The sequence below is a fragment of the Panthera onca genome, chromosome D1 (assembly GCF_046562875.1).
Source record: "Panthera onca isolate mPanOnc1 chromosome D1, mPanOnc1 haplotype 2, whole genome shotgun sequence".
Lineage (NCBI taxonomy): Eukaryota > Metazoa > Chordata > Mammalia > Carnivora > Felidae > Panthera > Panthera onca.
The window spans coordinates 26226339-26247627 of record NC_138348.1 but is presented as its reverse complement, the minus strand read 5'-3'; the positions used below and the strand labels follow the sequence as shown (position 1 = coordinate 26247627).

General features: G+C 43.7%; 1 protein-coding gene across 6 annotated transcripts in view; it reads right to left on the bottom strand.

Moving 5' to 3' along the window:
* Positions 1-9133: 9133 nt before the first annotated feature.
* Positions 9134-21289, bottom strand: part of SLC1A2 (solute carrier family 1 member 2) — a 149713-nt gene continuing 137557 nt past the window's right edge. For all 6 annotated transcript variants that reach the window (XM_078433371.2, XM_078433372.2, XM_060606355.3 and 3 more), the window contains exon 11: positions 9134-18819. In XM_078433371.2, the coding sequence (XP_078289497.1) occupies positions 18748-18819 (72 nt within the window). In that variant the 3' untranslated portion in view covers positions 9134-18747. The remainder of the gene's footprint in view (positions 18820-21289) is intronic.

Here is a 21289-nt window from a genome sequence, read left to right as displayed (position 1 = left end):
CTCAAAAATAAACAAACATGAAAAAAAGACTAGAGACCTGTAAATACAGAAAGAATGGAGGAAGAAGGCACATGAGCAGAAAAAGAGATTTCAATAGGTTCTGGAAGACAGAAAGTAAACGATAGAGGGGTGACTGGGTGGCTCTGTCGGTTAAATGTCTGACTCTGGCTCTCAGCTCAGGCCACGATCTCAAGGTTCCTGAGATTGAGCGTCGCTTAGGGCTCTGAGCTGGCAGTGCAGATCCTGCCTGGGATTCTTTCCCTCTCTCCCTGCCCCTCCCCTGCCCTCTCAAAACAAATAGACTTTAAAAAGAGAGAGAGAGAAATAAATGGTAAAGGGATTCCTGGTTTAGCCGGTGTGGAAAGCTATAACCCAGTGTGCATGCAGAGTGAGGATCTCGAAGCGTTCCCGCAGAACCCATCTTCCGTAGGAGATGCCTTTGTCCTGGGTCAGCGAGTGGACAGAGGGGAGGTAAGAAGCAAAAATGCATGACTGAAGCTGGAGCTAGACAAGCTGGGTCCAAAAGACCCTCTTGCCCGGGACTTTGAATCTTGAGACAATGGCACTCAGATGGGTGAGAGGCGGAGAGAGATTCTCAGCGGTGGGAACGTGGCAGCTATGTCCGGGGACAGAGCTGGTGAAGAGATGCTATGGGGCAGCGTCCTTGCCAAATTAATCTGCCTCCCAGCCTCCAAATGCCCAAAAGACAAATACAGGAGGGATGTCTTTTCCTCCCTGATTTTTAATAGCTGAGTAGACATTATGCCTGTGGGCATCTTACTTAACATATTTGGGCCTCAGTTTCCTCATCTGTGAAATGGGCTTATTGCACCCCCACTAAGCTGCATAAGCATTTCCCCACAGCAAGACCCCGGCCAGACAAAGGAAAGTCCAATTACCTGACTCATCTCTTCAGAGGACAACTAGAGTCCCATTCCTTGGGGGCAAAAACAAAATTAGAACATCAGTTTGGGGTTATTTTTTTAATCAATCAATTCAACATTTTAGCTTTCAATGACACAACTGTTTAGGGAAAAAAAATCTCACTTCTAATTTGAAACTGGTGCAGAAAAAAATATTTTTTTTGGTCATTCTAAACTGTCCAGCGTCAATCTTAGAAAAACAACTCTTACAGTGTATCGGCTGAGACTCCGTTGATCTATGCTGTCTTTTCCTCCACCCTGCCTTCAGAAGCCTCTCTGGTGATTGAGTCCCCTTTCTTCAGGACAGGTAAAACATATATCGTTCCCATAGTCATCATTGGATAGACACTGGCTCGTAAGATGTGTTTCATTTTGCTTCCAAATGAGGCTACAACAAAGAGGAAACATCTAAGCTGAGACCCCAGAGTAGGAGATAAATTTCCCTAATGTAGCAGGTGGTTGTTTGCAGTAAAAACAACCGCAAATTCTCTATGGTCCCAAATGGCAAAGTCTATTGCTTACTCGTGCTATATGCCCATCATGAGTCCCAACAGGCTCTGTCATCACAGCCACTCAGAGACCACGACTGATGGTGCGGTCACCATATCAGGTATTTTCATTACTTGCCAGAAGGAAAGAGAGATTCTAGAAATGTGAACACTTGTAGAGCTGGAAGAGGCAACTACTTCTCAACCCCAAACAGGGAAAGATAAAGTACAGATGTATTGTGTGCGCTGTCTCAGAAGCAAAATCAATTTGAGTATATGGTCATCGTACCTCTTGCTAAAACCTCTGCAGGAACTAATATGGCATCCAGCATATTCTTTCATTAAAAAAAAAAAGAAAGAAAGTGACTCAGAGAAAAAGAAATCTAAGGCTATGGCTCTCTGCCTCAAGCCTGATTGGCTCAAGGTACCCACAATTATGAGAAAGGGATGTGTTTCTAGAAGGGCTGAGGGTGTGGCTGTTGGCATCAGAGGCTGATTAGAGTCAAACTTATGAAAGCCGGGGAAGATGTTAAGAGTCATGATGCCAAAGACACTACAGACCTCAACTAGAACAACTCTGTGACTGAGGAAGACTTGAAGGAGCCCTGAAGCCTAACTTTCTATGAGCAAAAAGCAGATGATGTTGCTAGAGGAGAGATTATTCCTATATGCTCTCTTCACATGCAGCAACAGAGCATAATGGAAAAGGAGGGGCTTCCTAGGAGGTGGGATGAAATACCACGGGGGGAAAATGGACTGGGGAAGCCCTTTCAGGGGGCCTGATTAGGACATAATCAAGAAATTTTCCTTATTTAGAGTGTAGGGGGCCCTCTAATGTCTGCCCACCAGGATTTCTGACATGCTACGGCTCAACGACTGAAGCCTTCCATCTGTCCCCTTTCCAGATCGGATATTATGGCGATGAATCGGTCCTTATTCTGCCATTGGAGCATGTGTATGTGAGGAGGGAGGGGAAGGGGAGGGGATGCAGTGAATTGCATTTCGTTTTCACCACTTTCTGGGCCAACAGGAGCCACGTCTGAACCATATATAGAAACTCCCCCGTGGTACTCTGAGATCCTGAGTGGTACTCTGAGACTTTGAGTCTGATGCCGTGAATGAAGGAGACTTTGTGGAGTTCCCCTTGGGGAGGAGGTCGGAGTCCATTTTGCATTTGTCAAACAGCAGTTTGTTAGCACACGTGTTTCTGGATCTCGTCCATCCTGAGTACGGAGGTGGGATTCCATTTCGTTCTCCCTTGAAGCCACAGGGGACCACGTGACTACGTCCGATCAATGAGTTGTAAGCTGAGGTGACATTTGACTGCTTGTGTGGAGGACCTCCCTAGAGCTCTCTTTCCCTATGGCATGGCAACCAACCTGTTTAAGGTAGTAGCTGCTTTAGCATCTCGGGTTCCTGGGGAGGTACAATGAGCAGAATGACCACTGCAGACCAGGGGTAGAACTATGCTATAAGCCGACTATGCTATGAGCCACTGAGAGTGCCTCACTCTTGACTGATCAGCCTTGACGCTCGAGATGACACCCATTGTCCTGCTGACTTAGCAAATATTTTAAGGGAGAGAATAATCTGTTCTGACGAGCTGGGCCAACTATTATAGGTGCATTTTGGGGGCTCCAGGTATCCATGGAGATCTTCTCTTTACCAAACATGGTTTTCATGACTCCGAAGGGCACCTAAGTAGGTGATACAGGACCATATGGGATGACAAGCATGACCAATTTTGATTGAATGCCCTGAAGTCTCATGCATGATTAGGCTTCGGGATTAGACATCAAGGAGTATTATACCAAGCATAGGGGTTCAAATGCCGTTAAACATTGATAACATAGCAATATATTCTGCTGGGTTATTCGGGAAAACAGAGCCAGTATATTACAAAGACCTCCAGACCAGCTTTTCCTTTGGTGTATGTGTTTCTGAATATGAATTGCATTATCTGCAAAATTAAGGAAGGGGGCGTAGTGGTGATAATACCTACCTCACAGAATTCTCGTGAGTACAATACGACCTCATGTACATAAGAGCCTGCCACATGGTAGGCATGTGTGGAACAAAAGCTTCAGTTGTTGCTGTTGGTTCTTTGCCCAGATCCCCTTCTTGGGTTGGCACATCTATCCCCTAACTGTGCTCTTGACAACTAACAACTCACAGCTGCCCTCCTTCTCTAGAGAATCGTTCTTGGTAGATGGGAGCTGCCTTATCCTGGAGATTATAACTCTCTCCTGTCAGTAGCCTACAACCAAAGACTGACAGGTGTGGGTGCTCAAAGACAGGTTTCCTTTCTTCAAGGACAACTCACGCTCAGAGTTTCTCTGAGACTACCTTCCTGCTCAGCTTTCTCTTCCCTATCCTGTTTCCCTCAATTCTTTATAAGGTTTTGTAATAAGCACTTCACTCAAAAAAAATCATGTGAACTCGGATCCTGCCTCAGGTTCTGCTTCTAGGGATCCCACCTAAGACCGTAGCTACTATTAGTCATAAATAGAAGGCTCCTAAGATTATGGCTATGTCCCAAAGTTGCTGAAAAGTGTAGGAAAAGTGTAGGAGGGCGCCATTTTGAGATGATTCGAGCTCCCGAAACCATGAAGCTCCAAAAAGTTTCTCCCAAGTTCTATTCTTGAAACTGTTGAGGGAGAGAACAAATGTCATTTGTGAAAGAAGACAAGGCAAAGGAGAAAGGGATGATGGGAAGGAAAGCTGCTGAGAATAGACCAGCCAAGGGAGTTCTGTAGGGTTGGGCACATTCCACAGAAATGGCCTTTCTCATGACACTAAGCTCTACTAGTATATGCAATTCTGTGAGCTAGGGACTCCCCAAGGGGCTTCTCCAGTGAAGAAAGAAATGATTTGTTCCTGGATGTCCTGTTTCCCATTTGGAAGAGCCAACTGGGCCTCCCATCCTGGTGAGAGGCCACTTTAGCCAGGCTGAGACTCACTTCCTTTCCCTGAAGAAATCTAGTGTGTTTCCCCATGGCCAAGAATCACAGCTTTGGTAAGTAATAGAAGAAAGTATTAGAGGGCCATCTGGAACGTAAGATAGGCCAGGCTCGTGATGTCTACAAAGCTTCTCTAGGAGTAGAGAATAATCTCTTGCATTTGTCAAACAGGGTGCACCAAATATTGGATGAGCAGAGACGTGGACTATGGTAATTTATTAGCGCACATGCTTCTGGATCTCGTCCATCCTGAGAAAGGAAGTGGGATTGCATTTCGTTCTCCCTTGAAGCCGCAGGGGGACCACGTGGCTACTTCGGATCAATGAGTTGCAAGCTGAGGTGACATTGGACTGCTGGTGTGGAGGACCTCCCTAGAGCTCTCTTTCCCTCTGGCAGAAAAGGCTGAAGAAAGGAGTAACGGCTGGGGTCAGAGAGGACATGGTCTATGAAAAAAGCTCAGATTTGTGGAAGACCAGCTCTGAGTTCTGGGTTATACGCTTATGTCCATATGATATGGTTGGGAAAGAGGCCAGAGTGGGAAAGAGGAAGCATGAACTTTGAATAGCTTAGTCACTAGGAAGTTGTTATTGATAATGTTAAGGGTGGCCATCCTCATGATGATGATGATGGTGAGTGATGGTGATAGCTATCATTGACTGAACCCTTACAATCCATTGGTCCATAGCTAGAAGAGATACAGAACCAGGGTTTAACTTTGGTTTGCCATTGTGTTACCCCTAGTTCATTTTCCGTTAGGGTGGCATTTCCCTCATCTGCAAAAAGGCAGGACTATACTTCCAATAGTCCCCCTCCGAGGACCTTTCTGGCCTTATAGTCTGGCACGATCTCTGTCCTCTTTGCCAAGATGAGAGGAAGGTTTGGGATGAGCAGAGGAGCAACCGGAGAAGGGACACTGTGTTCCAGCCGAACTTTTCACTCAGATGAAGGCAGTGTGGAAATTCTGGGGCCCCTTCCTCTGTGAGCAGTATGTTACCCAGGCCTGGAACACGTCTGAGAAGTGACAGAGGCCGTTGGAGAATTCCGGGAGAACCAGGTCGTGCAACAAAAAGAGTCTACCACAGACGACTGCAGTTCTGTATTTGCCCTTTTTTTCCTTAACTGGAGGCCCCTAGATTTTTCCAGACAATATTTGGAAGGCTAACATCTGATTACCCCAAGTCACCAACAAAAATAGATTTCAGGGTTTTGTGTATTCATTCTGACCTGATAAAGAGGGAGCGGGGGGGGGGGGGGGGAAGGTCACAATAATGATTTATATGTCTGATTTCTGGAATTCGTAAGCATTTAAAGTCGTTGCTTTTCAATGTTTGAGAGCAAGAACAGTATTCACATTGGATGATTTTCCTCTCTTTATACGGTTTTTGGACAAGTGGTGTGGACCCAACCAATGCTCCTGAATTTAAGGCTGACTCCCAGATTCAGTCTTTCTTACAAGGACATGGGACTTAAATATGGCCTCTCACTGCCTCAGTGGGTGGGCGAATGAACTGAACTTTTAAAACTACCAGGAAGAAAAGTATGAAGCTACAAAATTTGCATTTTTTCCAGGGACTCCACATTCTTCTATTCTTGCACAGCCCATGTCAAATGTGTGGGCATCTCCACCCATGCCTTCCTGTCCTCATGAAAGCTTCCCTGGAGGTGCTTGAACCCTCTGTCACCTGTGAATCTTTGAAACACAGGGTCCTGGCTTCCTGTTTACGTCTCTGTGCCTGGAAGAAGAGGTGCCCCGGGGGTTCGGTGCCTCAGGTGACGGCCACACAGCTCATCCTTTTCAGAGCCACTGCCCTTTACGGTACTGTAATCCTCCTTTAGTAGCTAAAGGGGCTGCTAGCGGTTCTGGGAGTAGGTGGAGAGTTTTCTTGTGACTTCCTGGAACGTCTTTTGTCAGACAACTGTCCGCATCATAGCACACGGCCTGCTGGGTGGAGGGAGAGGGGCCTAGAGCCTTATGCATCAGGAAGAGACAAGACTCAGTGGGTCCTGTCTGGCTGCCATCGGAGCCGTGTTCAGAGGCCGTATGGTGTGAGTCTGAGGAAAGAACGCCTCAGCTTTCAATTGAAATTCCCTTCCGAAAAATGCTCCGGCTTCATTTGCCTCAGTCTTCCCGCTAGAGAGATGGGCTTCATTAAACAGCCAGCGGTGTGCAGATTATCAGGGGTTTCAGTAGTGGTCCACATGAGGGCCCACTGAAGGAGCCATGGACAAAGAAAAGATACAAATAGGTACTTTCCAATCACACGCGCACACACACACACACACACACACACACACTTTTTTTTTTATTGTATCTAGGAGCATATATGTCAAAATGTCAGGGGTGCCTGGGTGGTTCAGTTGGTTAAACAGCCAACTTCAGCTCAGGTCGTGATCTCACAGTGCGTGGGTTCGAGCCCCGCATCGGGCTCTGTGCTGGCAGCTCAGAGCCTGGAGCCTGCTTCAGATTCTGTGTCTCCCTCTCTCTCTGCTCCTCCCCTGCTCATACTCTGCCTCTTTCTTTCAAAAATAAATAAACGTTAAAAAATTTTTTTAAACGTCAAAGCCTCCTAGGTTATGCACCCAGGAGACATATACAAGAATGTTCATAGCAGCCCTGTTTGACACAGAAACAAAACTGGAAATGAGGCAAATGTCCACTGGCAGGAAAGTGAATAAACCAAAATGTGGCGTATTTTACATACTGTATTGTTCTACAGCAGTGACGATGAATGAACCATTAGAAATACATTAGGTAACAAAGAGACATGTTCAAAAAGCCTACGTGTAGTCCTTTTTATAAAGCTTAAAATAAGCAAAGCTTGCTTAGGCACGCATACCTGTGAGATAAAACCATTTTCTAAAAGCAGGGGAATGATAAACAAAATTCCTAGGAGCATTTCCTCCGGGAAGCAAAGCGGATGACTGGGGTAAGAAGGAGCACCAAGGCCAAGGGCAATTATTGGTGATGTTCTTGCACGGGGTAATGGCTTTGTGTGCTTCGATGCAGGTGGCATTATAACTCCGGTATAAGTTACATACATGATGACTTACCTGGATGATAGGTAAATTTCAGAGTTCAGAAGTTTAGAAATTGCCTAATCCAACGCCCTAATTTTACATATGCCAAAATTACTTCCAAACTGCAAAGGGACTTGGCCACATCTAATCAACACTTTAGTGACTATATGGAGATCAGAACTCATGTCTTGTAACCCTCAGTCCATAATTCCTCCTTTCATTCTTACCCCTAAAAGAATAATAGCTATTATTATTGTAATTATAATAATGATTAATTATAATTACATATAATATGTGATTTGTACATAATACATGATAATTATATATGGGGTTTTTTTGTTTTTTGGTTTTTGGTTTTTTTTGCCGTGGTAAGTAAAAGCAACTGGCTTTCACAATGTCAATGGGTGGATTAAACACCTCTGCTCCAGAAGAAAGGGTAAGAAATCAGAACATGGGGATCATACTACCTGAATAAGCAAAGTCAAGTTTCTCTCTGGCTGTGCCCTTTTTTTGAAGGACCAACCGAATTGTATCCATACTAAAGTGTTATGTGTACTTCAGCTGTGTTTTGTGGCTGTTTGCTATCTTACAACAAAATGGCAGCCCAGAAGTTTACTGACCAGCATACATTCTGGAAATAAGATTTTAATACAATTTTGAATATGGATGTGATGTGATATATACTTGACTCCCAGGGAAGAAGGAAAAGTGTATGTTGAAATGTCCATTTTTACCAGGTGTTTAAGCAAACTGCTGACATTCATAAAAAGAATTGTGGTGTATCAATATCTATTTTACTTATTCAAAATAAAATATTTGCTTCCTTTCATCCCCAAAAAGAATGAGAGAGGGTAATTCATCTAAGCCATTTTATTCAGTATGTGGGTGCCCTGGGGTGTCAAAAGAGAACCTGCCATTCTGTTGGTGGGTCTCCATTCCTGTACACATACCTTTTCCTGGGTGAGAATCTCATCACGCTGAGTGTGATCCTACTTTTGAAGACCATACATTTAATTTCTACAGTCTGACTGTCAAAAGCTTGCTACTTACCTCCATAGCAATGGTTTTTCCAATGCTAGAGAAAAACTTGCAGTGTTGACTTATTGAAAGACTGTATGCTTGTATACTATCCTTTCTGCATGATGTAAGGATTCTTTATGGCTATTCACCAAGCATTTCCAGTTTTCTTCCTGGGCGCCTGGTAAGGCTGCACTTCCCTGCCCCCTTGAAGTTAGGCAGAGCCATATGACTTGCTCGGGCCTTTGAAATATGAACAGAAGTGAGGTACATAACATTTGGGAAGAAGCTTTAAGACTCAGTGTAACGTCGGCCATGTTCCCTTTCTCCTGCGTTGGCAACTGCAGAAGCCTGGAGATCAAGTCTTTCTCAGACTCCCTCAGTGAAGATGGTGCACGGCAGAGTCCTCTAGACAACTTGTGATGGGCATTCTACATGACTAAGAAATAAACCTTGTTTTAAGCCCTGAGACGTGGGAAATAGCCCATATTGACTAATTCACTGGGAAAACTTGGATTATATACCATTGCTGTCCAACTCACTACCTCAGGTAAGACGTGACTCCGCTGTATAGCTCGGCTTCCTGGAAAGTATTCATTTGGACACTTTAGTTTTGAATCCACAACTTCTCCAAAAGGAACACTGGAACAATTTCTCCAAAAGGAACCCTTCCTATGTAACCAATACGAGTTTAAAATGGGAAGTGAAGGAGAGGCAACAAGCAAGAGAAATTGGAATCCACATTTATTGATGAGAGATATATACACAAAAGTTAAAACACTTAGTGAAATATTGGATTCACAGATCATTTCCAGTATATAAAGAATATCCAGTTATTTTACACATGAAATGTTACAGTAATCAGTCCACGTTGTAAGAAAGCTTAGAGAGCTAGAGGTGAAAACAAAATATCTCAGCTACCCAAAATGTGCTTTGCCAACAAGGCATCTCCTAGTACCACATTTAAGAAACAACCCCAAAATTAGTTGACATTTTTATCTTTTTTCATTCATTAGTCCTTAAACTCTACGTGCTATTGACGCTCTATGCTACATGACTTTAGACCAATGGGGATTGTGAATGTGAGGGAAACAATTATCTTTCATTCTGGACACACAAGCATCTCCAGAGGAAATCCTGCCTAAAGGCCAGCTTTCCTTCAGCAAGGCTTCCAACCTAAATCTGACGAGGAGTTGAAGAAGCCACATGTTCAAGGAAAAACGTGCCTGTTCCACCATATGTGTGTGTGTGTATATATATATACACATATATATATGTATATATATATATATATATCTCCCCTTCCTCCAATCATTGGAGAAGCCACTGAAAATTCATGTGCTTGGTGCCCTCCTGGGATTGCTTAGGCTTCACTCCTTTTGTGAAAAGAGAGGGACACCCAGTGTCCCCAACTGCACATGGCCATTTTTCTCTGTCCTTGCAGAGAAGAAAGGGGTTATAGGAACTATCGACTCCAGAGCATTCCATTTGGTGGTAATTAGACAGAATGTGTGTTTTAGGAGGCAAGTGTATATTTGTATTAGTTAATCTCCATCACTGAAAACATGCACACAGAGCCTATTAGGTAGAGGTCACACTCCCGTCACATATGTGGGATCTGTGCTTCATCAGTTGCCTGTCTGCAACCTCAAAGCTGTGCCCTGACCGCTTCTGTGCCTCTGGCACTCTTTCAACGGACAACTGTGCAGTTTGCTACCGGGACTGTGCTTTTGTGGGGTTTCACCTGCATGGAAGTTAGCCAGTGAATGCCCTTTCCGTAACCCTGACTCCAGAAACCAAGGGGGACAAGGCTCTCCAGAACCTTTAAGTCATGAGCATCATGATCAGTATTTGGCAACCAGGGAGGCAGACCTTTACCTAAGGACATGACGTTAGCATGCACATACGCAGACTAACCTTTTGTCTCTCTGAGCCCAATCTGCCAAGCAAAGGAGGGCTATAGCTAAGTGTCCTTCTAAACCTACCTAAGCCTAGATAATCCGAAGTTCCACAGCTGCATTCACCATGCATTATACAGAAGTCAGATGACCTTTCACTAAGAATCATGGCACACCTCCAGCCCTCCCTTGCTCCGAATGGCGTATTTACAAAGATGCTGGACCCCCAGACTTTCAAACAATCATTGGTACAAAAGATTCACAGCTAAGCTCTTCACTGATACATATCCCTAAATCACATTTAAAAAGAGGAGAAGTGATTCACTAGGCATCTAAGAAGGAAAAGAAGGGTTTTCAAAACACCAGTCCACATGTCTACTGCATTCAGATGAAGAGCCAAAAATAACATTTACATTAAATTAAAATACATCTATACACCATTTCACTGAAATTACACATGGAGACCTACATTATAGCTACACAAAGTGCAGAGGCACTGATTTTCATGCGCGAACCAAGTGTTACTGTATACACACAAGAACTTCATGCTTTGAACGGCTATCCGTACTTGAAAATCACAGGTACAATCGTTGCCAGTTGAGGGCACATCTAATCTGTTTGCTTAATGAGGAACCGTTTTAAATACATACCAGTACACTTTCTATGTAACTATTTTGTTTTTTAAACGTGGCAAAAATACTAGCCCTACAAACGTATCAGAAGGTGTGTTTGGCAGAAGGAAGACCCCCTTGTCTTTGCAGTGGCTACTGATTTGCCTTTTGGGGAAATTACATATTCACCTGAGGACAGAATCTACCTGGGCTGCTTCTCAACAATTTCAGTATGACTCTAAGCCCCCACCTCCAGCCCCAGCGGTAAGAGTTATTATTGCTTCGTAGTTGGTACTGACAACTTTTTTTCTGAAAACGTTGTGCTCAATTCACATAACCATGTGACATTTACTTCTGATTTGCTTGGCAAGAAGGAACTGCAACACATCTCTCTCGATTTGCTTCCGAGCACTTGCCCTCAAGCTCTGCTGTTCGAGGGTTTCCGAAGCCAATGCACATGAATAATTGGGAAGGCAGGGGAGATTCTGATATAGAAATGGTCCCACTGTTATCGCCTTGTTTTTCATCTTCTTGCTGTTGCAAAATTTGAACGCTTAGCCGGAAAACTGAGGTCTGGTGTCAAAAATGAGTTAGCACCATTCCTCAAGTTAAAAAGACTAATTGTGTGAATGCATATCTTCACCAGCTCACAGACTTAAGTGATTCCCTGTCCTTTACGGTCATTTTGCTCATCGCATCGCGAAGGATTGGATTCTTAAATTTTTCAAATGCGGCTCTATGCTCAGGAAACAAGCGATAGTTCTAAATTGCTGTAGAAACTTCTTGCGCTCTAATTAGTTATAATTCTACATATGTGGTCATATAGAAAATACCATAAGAAAATATCTGTCTGCAAAATTACAGATACTAAATAGATTAATTCAGTCTACACTGAGTTCTTTACGCTTTATGAAGAGTAGATACAAACCTGTAACATTATGAAAGGCTAAATCAATAGTAAACATATAGTATCCAGGTCTATAAATACATTTGCTCATGCTCTTTATAAATAATAACAAAGAAGCCCAGGGATTTGTTTAAAAAAGAATGTGAGATCAGGCTGGAGGAATTTGTGAGTGGGCGGGGTTGGGGGGTGGAATACTGATCAGGGGGCAGTGTATTGTCCCTGGTAACATCGATTCTTACCAGGAAGCCAAAATATATCTGCTGGCAGCAAGATCAAATTAGATTCACAGTTTGCCAGCTCTCTCCTTAAGCCGTAGAAAACAAATAGAAAAACAATATACAAAAATCCTCACAAAAGTAGTCTTTTATATACAAATCTCTATAGCGACCAGATAATCTGATCTGTGTTGTGCAACATGGGAATATGCAATGCTGAGGTTTCCCAAAGGGGAGGAAGAAGAGAGGAAGTTAAGGTGATTTGTGGAAGGATCTGGATGCCCAACGTTGAGTTCCTAGTAAGGAAAATTGCTCTCCCGGAGTATTAAGCAACCAGAGTGCCAGCTTTCTGATCACACATCTCAGAGGATTCGCTCCATGGAGGAGAAACCTGAGTTGTGCTAGACCAACTTCCTTGGCTAGTGTGTGCATTTCTCTCCTACCAAAGGCAACAGCCATTTCTAGGCAGGCTGAATGGTTGCCATGGGGAGAAACGGAGCCCCAGAAGGAGCAAGGCTCTGACTTCATCATCCCCAGTCTCCATGGGGAACGATGACAAGGGTAACAGTCAGCTGGTACGCTCCAACACTCACCCAGGGGTTGGGGGTGTCTCTGGAGAAACTGGGGACCTGTCATTACCCATGCTCCAGGCCACGTGTCGACTCTGCAAAGCAGTGGGGTCTGTTTCGGTATCAGCTTTAGTCTCGGCACAAAAGGGCCCCCGTATAACAATCAGAAGAATAAAACTATAAAAATGGATACTTGGTTTGGAGGTAGGAAGGTGAAGCAAGGCTGGACACAGAAAAAAAAAAAAAAAAAACCTCATCGGTAATTATTCAGGATATAATTTGAGTGAATGAAAGAAGAACGTGGGGGCTTCTCTCACTTTTCTAGGTTCTTATTTGGGTCAGTTAAGAAATAGCCTTTTCCTGGCTGCTCTCGCAATCCGGTCTTCTGCACGTAAAAAGCAAACCAACACAGAAAACTTAACCCCGTCCTTTCAGCCCCGGTCTTACATCATGGCTCCTCAAATCTAAAGAGCTGAAGTCTTCTCTGGCAATAAAGGTGCTCACAGCACATTCAATACCAAACCTATTCCATATTTAGCAGAAGTCTGGACACAGAGCGAGGATGAAGGCAGCGGCCCATTGCAAGCAGTACCAGAAAGTGCAAGAGGGTGTTGAAAGGCCACGGCTGGTGGCACACACCTTGCAGACAGACCATGCATTTTACCTACCTTAGAAATTCCTGAGGTATTGACGAGGGCAATGGTAACCAGCCCAGCTCCACTCTTGTGAGACAGAGCTTCTACGTGGTGCCCACGATAAAAACGAACCAGGGGGACAATTTGAGAGTGAATTCAAATATCCCTGCTCATCTCTCCAGAGAAAGGACTGGGCCCAGGCTCAGCCTGTGCTTGGATGCGCGTGACTGCATACAGGCAGAAAGGGAAGATAGTGACAGATGGTTGCTGTTATTCTGTAAATCTTGCACCAAATTTCATAAAAGTGTTCAAGTTTACTTGCCAAAGCCTCCCCAATTCCCATACTGGGTTGGCAATTAGGACGGTTTGGAGAAAACCGTGTGTTTGGGGTGTTTGGAAGGGGCTCTGTTGCTACAGCAGGAATGATCTAAGGCCTTGAGTGAAGCTATGGACGCACCCTGCCCCTTGGCCAAGCAGCAGTTTCCTCTGAGCTCAATCGCTACTTCTACGAAGACAGTGAGTTAGGCAAAGGGCAGTTTTGTGAAAGGATGTCTGTTGGCATCCCAAAACACAAACTGTGGATTAATATGGCCAGCTTCCAAGCTTGTTGTAAAACATCAAATGAAGAGAGAGGCTTGAGTTTAATATCCCCCCAAGGGGATGAAAAAAGATCCAAAGTGATTATTCACCATCGAGGGCCACTCCGACTTAAATGATACGTAAGTCATATTTTATAATAGTAAGCCTCTAATAAAATAAGAAATTAAAGCAGAGATCATAATATCACGGATTCTCAGGACTGGAAGAGGGTTTTAATCACTTAAGCCAACCCCTTCACTTTACATATGGGAAGGAATGAGGTTTGGGCATAAAGTGACTTGTGTAAGTTATACAGCTACAAACTGGCACCATCCAAGTCAAATGTTTCCTGTACCCAATTGGGTCATTTCTCATCATCCCTATGTCATTACCTGAATTTGTTGTGCTATGCTATGCAATGGGATAGTGTCCAAATAAGATTCCTTGCCATCTTTTCTAAAGCCAACTCTTGCACTGACACATGTGAGCTTCTACTTAATTGTCTCTTAAGCAGCAACGATGGCAGGTGGAATAAGAAAGGAGGAGGAAGGGTGGGGCCTTGGGTTTTCCTTTTGGGAAAACCATAAGCTACTGTTGCATGAGAAGCTTTGGACTTGCTCCACCTAAGGAGAACAGTCTGCCGATAGGGCACCTGCCTGGGGTGGTGCTCAACGGCCCATATCCTAAGTTTTAACCAGAGGGCACCGGAGATACGGAGACCATTGATCTCTGACAACTAGATTTACAAAACTCTCACTTCAGAATTTCTTCAGGCTCTTTGCTTAATCTTTTTATGTTCTCAGAGAGAGTATAATGCTAAGTGAAATAAGTCAGAGACAGACAAATACCATAGGATTTCACTCATATGTCAAATTTAAGAAACAAATGAAGAAAGAAAAGAGAGACAGACAAAAAAAAAAAAAAAAAAAAACCAGAATTTTGAATATAGAGAACAGACCTGTGGTCACTAGAGGGGAGATGGGGTGTGTGTGAAACAGGTGATGGGGGTTAAGAGTATACTTATTGTGACCCAAATATTCCAAGAGCAAGTATTACGACAACTGAAAAAAATCTATCATTGGTCCATTTGCTTGGCTTGGAATGAGTTTATTTGGAGAATAAGAAGAGTAAAACCAACTATATGGCCCTAAGAATTAAAAAGCAGCACAGAAGAGCCACCTCCACTGGGTGTAACTGCTGAGCACTTTTAGCCATAAAGCCAAGCAAGGGCTACAAAGACCTGCTCCTCAAGAGTCTGAACTATGGAAGAATTCTCTCTGAGCATGTGCGTACCTGTTTGGACTTACTGCTGTATTTCCTGGGAAATACAGCACAGACAGAACCCGTAATCCTGACAAAAGTAAAATATTGTACTAAAAACTAAAGGAAGCGGGACAGTTGCAAAAACATGGCAGGATTGGGTTTCTTTTCAGAAACCTGGCAGATGAGTTACCCAACTCCAAAAGGGTTTCTTGATGAGACACACTGCCAAATGACCCACTTCCCCATGCAAGGTTGGAAATAACCCGAGGCCCTCTAATCAACCAGTCATTGGGATTCCTGACATCTCCTACCAGGAATACATCTCCCCACAAATTGAATTTCCCTGAAGCCTTTGTCAGTTTCCACCAGTCTAAATCCAGGAGCTAGGCATTGGGGTACCCTTTCTTTCTGCTGACGAGTAGTTGCAGGGGAGAAGCAAATCAGCTGACCAGCAGTTGCAGGGGAGAAGCACATACTTGTCTTTTACGGACAAGGTAACTTCTGCAGGCAATGAGACCCTAGACTGTGTTTCCACACACAACAGGAAGTGAATAATTCAATCTGACATCTACTTGGTTCAGATCTTATTACTTGAAGTCCATATTGAAGATCTACATAATCTACACGATTGCCTTGGTTCTTTGATACTCTATATGGGAGGCACATCCTCAAAGATCCCACCTTGAGAGATAAGCCATTCTTCTTGCTGACTGGATTTGGCTCTTTGCATTGTAGTTAGTAAGTACATGATGATTCTACTTGGGTTTCCCAGTGGGCAAAAATCGTAAAGGGGAAGATAAAAGTCTGGTTAGTTGGTTTGCTCTCAAAATGACGCGGATTCCTAAGAAGAGTGAATGGGTCTGTAACAAAATGGCGTTGCCGAAGCCCTGACTTACTGACCTCATAGGATGAGCGTGTGGTTCTGGCCTGCTGTGTCTGCATATAGCTTTTATGCATCATCAAATATTAATGGACTGTTATAAGCATTTATATCTGTGTTGAACCTATTAATATAAATCTATGCATATAACTGACAGATTATACACATCTTATTTAGAAAAAGTGTCTTGGAGGTATACTATGGATCTGTTTGTTCTGTTCATGGCACACATGATGGGCAAGGAAAGCCCAAATGGGCATGGCATAAGAAGAATGAATGAGACCTAAAAAAATAGAGAACACAGTCATACGTCAGCTCTACATACATCCTGGATTTTCAGCTTAGTCCTGAACTTGACAGATTATTCATTTTTAATGTGATTTGTCGAATTTCCAGATGAATGTGATTTCCTAAGCATATTCTCATGAAATTTGTTACATGTAGTCTAAAACCAGGAAAACCTGCTTTGCTAAGCATACACCTTGTTTCTCCTGAATCATTGTCCCCTTATGTATTCATAGGATAAGTAGGAAAATGCTGACGACAAAGCAAGGCAGGAAGACATTTAGGCAGAGTCTTGGGAAGACAATCCTGAGACCACTCTTTCGGGAAACATGTCAGCGTGTACGAGTGCTAACCTGGCCTTGAACGGCAAAACCCACAAACTCCTCGCTGCCTTGCCTAGATCCTTCTCTTCGCCATAAAAAAGCTCTCGGGAGCACCACTTAAAGACAATCCATAACAGTTTCATAGCTAAATCCAGGAACTGTCCCCTTGACCCACAATATCTGCTCTAAAGGATGCATTTTCCACTACTACATTTCAGCACGTCCTTGGCCACCCAGTCAACTGTCCATCTAATGAAAATGAAGAACCAATGGCAATTTTTTTTAAAGGCAAAAAGCTGCTTAATACTGCTCAATAGTGATCCTTATCCAAAAATAACAAGGGTTTCAGAGACAAAAGCAATTGGAAGCTCACGTCTCTTGTATGTTCCAAAGGTGTCTGGTTTGGAAAAGAAAAGTCATCAGGAATAGGTAATAAAGCGTATGGGATGTCTATCACCCCTTCTCCCCAAAGAATTTGAACTCTACGACTACTCACGTATACCCCAGCACCCATCTGCTGGCCTCTGATGACCACCCGATTCCTACGTGTGGACCCAGCTTCTACACACTCTTCAGAGTTAGTCAAGTGTACTTTACTTCTCAGTGATTCACGTTCAAGTTCCCAGCAGACTCCCAAAGCCAGCAACCTTAGGAAAATACTGTGAGTTATTCAACGGGAAAAGGATAGTAGCGACATCAACAGATTTAGCTTGCACGATCTATCATCCGGAGTCATTGGGTGCCTGTGGCATACAAGGCACTGTGCTAATCCATTTGTATTACTGACTCCCTCAAACTGTGACAGCCTTGAAAAGATTCCGTCTGTGAAGCTGGAAGGAGTCATCATTTGCTCCCAATTCAGGGCTCAAGGCTGCCTTGACTTTGCCACAGGAATGTCACCTTTATAGGGATTTGCCCATGCTTGTTTTCTGTTCCTTGCTACAGAGAAGACTAGGGAAGAAGACGGACCCTGCTTTCAACTGTGCCCTGTACCTGGTTTTATGTGCTTTGAGAGAATAGTACCAAAAGCTTTCTACACATTCGATCAATGACAGTGTTTTGCTCTCATCAAGAGGTGGTGTTAAAAGAGGCATAGCCAACATAACTGTCCTCCATGTGTGAGGAGAGTAAAATGATTAGGTCTTCCAGGTTAATGAGGCTATAACTGAAATAATTTGGGGATTAAAAATGCCTTTTTTTTTTTTTCTTGGTTAGAAACCCAAACAAGTATTTGAGGGCTGAAGCAAAGAAAGGAAAGCATAAATCAAATAATCTCACTTGATTTCACTATGTCAGGTGAATGCAAACCAAACCCAAACAAATTGGATTGTTTGAATCTGGTTCAAGTCTGCGTTGGCTGTGCTCTCTTACTTTTGTCAATATGTACAGCGGCTATGTGCAAATTACATGCTAATCCATTATCAAATTTGGAGCAAATTATGAAACATACTTTGAAATGTCAATAACTATTGCCACAGACTAGGTAAGGGTGGAGCAGAAACTCAGCGGGTTCCGTGATCAATTGTCGCGAGGAGCACAGTGCCCACTAGAATTTTCTTTGAAATACTTCGTTTCAAGAGTGTATATATATATATATATATATATATATATATATATATATAAGCTAGATCATCAGAGTTCCCTAAGGCAGGTATTTGCTTTTAATCAACACATGGGCAAACTCTACAAGACATTTCAAGAGAATTAACTTCTAGAGGCTTCTAACAGAATCTCTTGCGCGTAACGAAGCGGAAGCATGAAAAACACTTGACGGGATCACACGCTGAGTGTCTGCTCGTCATCCCAAATCCCCGGAGTGCACCACATTGCGTTAGTCGTATCCCCCGGGGAAAAGAGCGCCCACGGCTCTGCATTTAGAGAGAAAAGGGAAGCCGGCAAGAATGCGCGTTCAGTTCCAACTGGTTCCTCCAGCAGCATCCATCCAAACAATAATACGGGCGAGAAAACGAGACGGTTACGAAGCATGACTTGGCGAACACACAGCACCGTGCCTATCACTGACTCACAACAGATCCTCGAAGCCTCGGCTAACGGATTAAGTAAACACAGAAATAAATGCATCTTTTTTTCTTTTTAAAGAAAGCTTGTTTTGAACTCTCTTTTACCATAAGATAAGCTGGGGAGTTTATTCAAGAATTTGCTGAGAGTCATATCCTTATTTTTCACGCTTCCAAGGTTCTTCCTCAACACCGCCGTCGGCTGACTTTCCGTTGGCTGCCAGAGTTACCTGAAAATAATCACCATCAACATCCAGCTTACAGGCCACGAACCAGAAAACCACCCCGTGGGTTATGTGGAGAAGCACGAGATCTGAGTTACACTACATGACTTACATGTTGGTTTCAAATGTGGTTCTTTCCAAATTGATTTTGAGCCTGTCTTGCTTTTCGACACTGATTTGTAAATAGTGAAAAGTACATATTTGCCTTGGGGAGTACAGAGGAACTGGAGAGAGTCTGAAATTTGGGACATGAGTTCTACTAATGCTTTCAGGGTGGCGGGGGCGTCTAGCTACACATAGACCCATCAGAGAATAATGCAGCCCTTAACAAACAGTGCCCTTGTGCTACTCCATACAACCAGAGAAAAATCCAGAACTAGACAGCTAGTTCTACTCATGCACAGCTAGTGAAGGGTTCAGTTGCCATGAGGCCAGGTGGAGTTTATACACGTCCAGTTTCGAAATCGGAAATCATGATGGCGTGGATACCAGGTAAGCTGTCCAGGCTTTAAAAATCGAGAAGGAAAGGGGAATTAAAAGCCAGACGTCCAAATTATTTCCAAATTATATCCAAATTATTCCCATGCAGGCATTTAACAATCAAGTATAACCACCAGAGTGTCTCTATTATGCTTCCCTGGCTCGAAGCGAACTGAACCCTCACACAGCGTGAGAGGTATTCCCCTCCACTTCTAAATCATTTTCCTAGCTTACCTTCCATCTGTCTGTCCTCAACGTCATGTGCAAACTTAAACCCACGACTGATATTCCACATAATGGAGAGACTGGATTTATGGAAGCATTAGGATATGGAGACATGACAAATGCAGCAATGTTGGAAAGAAATCGGATCTTCTTAACCCGAGAGGCAGCGAAACGCATGCGTTAGGAACACACACTACCATGCTAGGAACAGAACACAAGTGCCCTTCACAAACCGAGCGAATGAAAACAGAAGCCATTCGTTTCTCCAACCCCCACGTGGGCGCCCATAGTTTTCTAGAAAGACCATGCAACAAGCCATGACCACCCCACATGCAGTTATTCTGATGACAATTAAAAAGCTCTCACGTAACTTCCAACTACAAGGGCAAGGCAAGAGTTTGAAAACAGCAGACACCAACATGACGTAGCAACGCTCGAAGTGGTTAACATTTTGACCAGAGCGGCAGCAAATTTGTTTCCCCTTCAGTGAACTCTCAGGAAAGACTGCCAGGAACAAACTGTCTGCCTGGAGAAAGCTGCCTGTTCGCTCTGACCTTGAATGTGCCTATTTGGCTTTCCGTGATGAACCAGATCAATAGCTGTACAAAAGTATAAATCATGCTGTGCGGCCTTTGGAACACCAGGCCGCACTTGGGGGTGTGCCCTGCTGTGGCCGTCACTGTTGTTGAATACTGGGGCCTGTGTTTCGAAAGTGGCCGGGACAGCCCCTTTTTTGGCATTTCTTTTTCTGAGCCGGTTCAAGGAAGCCAGGACTCTAACTCCCCGGTCCATCCCACCCTGCTCTGCTCCAACCACCTGGGTAATAGAAAAGCAGGAAGGGGAGGGGGCTGACAGGAAGCATTGACGTCTCCCATCTTGGTTTTTAAAACAGTGAGACGGAGAATGGACCAGAAGGAAGTTCAAAGGCAGGAATAAATGTGACTCAGATATTCTGGGAAAGTGTGCAAATTCATCTTGATGGCTCTGGCTGCCTCCTCTCGTGCATCAGTGGCAACTCAGTTTCGTTGGTCTAGGTGGGAAGAGGTGTTCGCCTCACCTCGCAAAGGCTGAGGCCAACTAACCTTCGGTGAGCCGAACCCAATGACTTCACTGAAAAATCCAAACGGCCAGACAGTTATTAAACCAACATGGCCATTCGGCATGTCCCTGACCTGCTCAGTGTCCTTTCGACCATGTAAATGCTAATTCACCAAGTTTGCAGGTGGTTGGGTAGGCAGTTATAGAAACGGACTAAGCCAGTATCTCTACAGAACTGGCCAGCAACAAAGTTGTCTGAACAAAGCACAGGGTCAAGATGCTAAAAGGATACATACAACAAATATTTATAGAGTGCCTACTGCATGCCAGGTACTGCTTTAGGTGCTGGGATACAGCAGTGATAAATGCGGAAACAGGGTCTCTCCTCATGGGCTTGCTTCCTAGTGATAGGGACAGTTCACAAATCTCTTCCTTTAGGGGGCTTGAGTTGTTTTTGCTCTAAGAACATAGCAAACTTCTCCTAATGTCCTTTAAGAAAAAGAACCCAGGAAGTCTGAAATCTAAATGTATCTCCATATCTATATACGATCTTTTTCAAAACATGTCCTTCTAACACTATTAGGAAGCCTCTTGAGAAGCTCCAAAAGAGCCACACCACAGGCAATTAGTCACTACGATTCTTCTTACATATAATTGCAAAATGTAAAAATGTATGGTGATTTCATTTTATTTGATGCTATTCTTTTTCCTTGTATGGCAGTAACTTGGAATC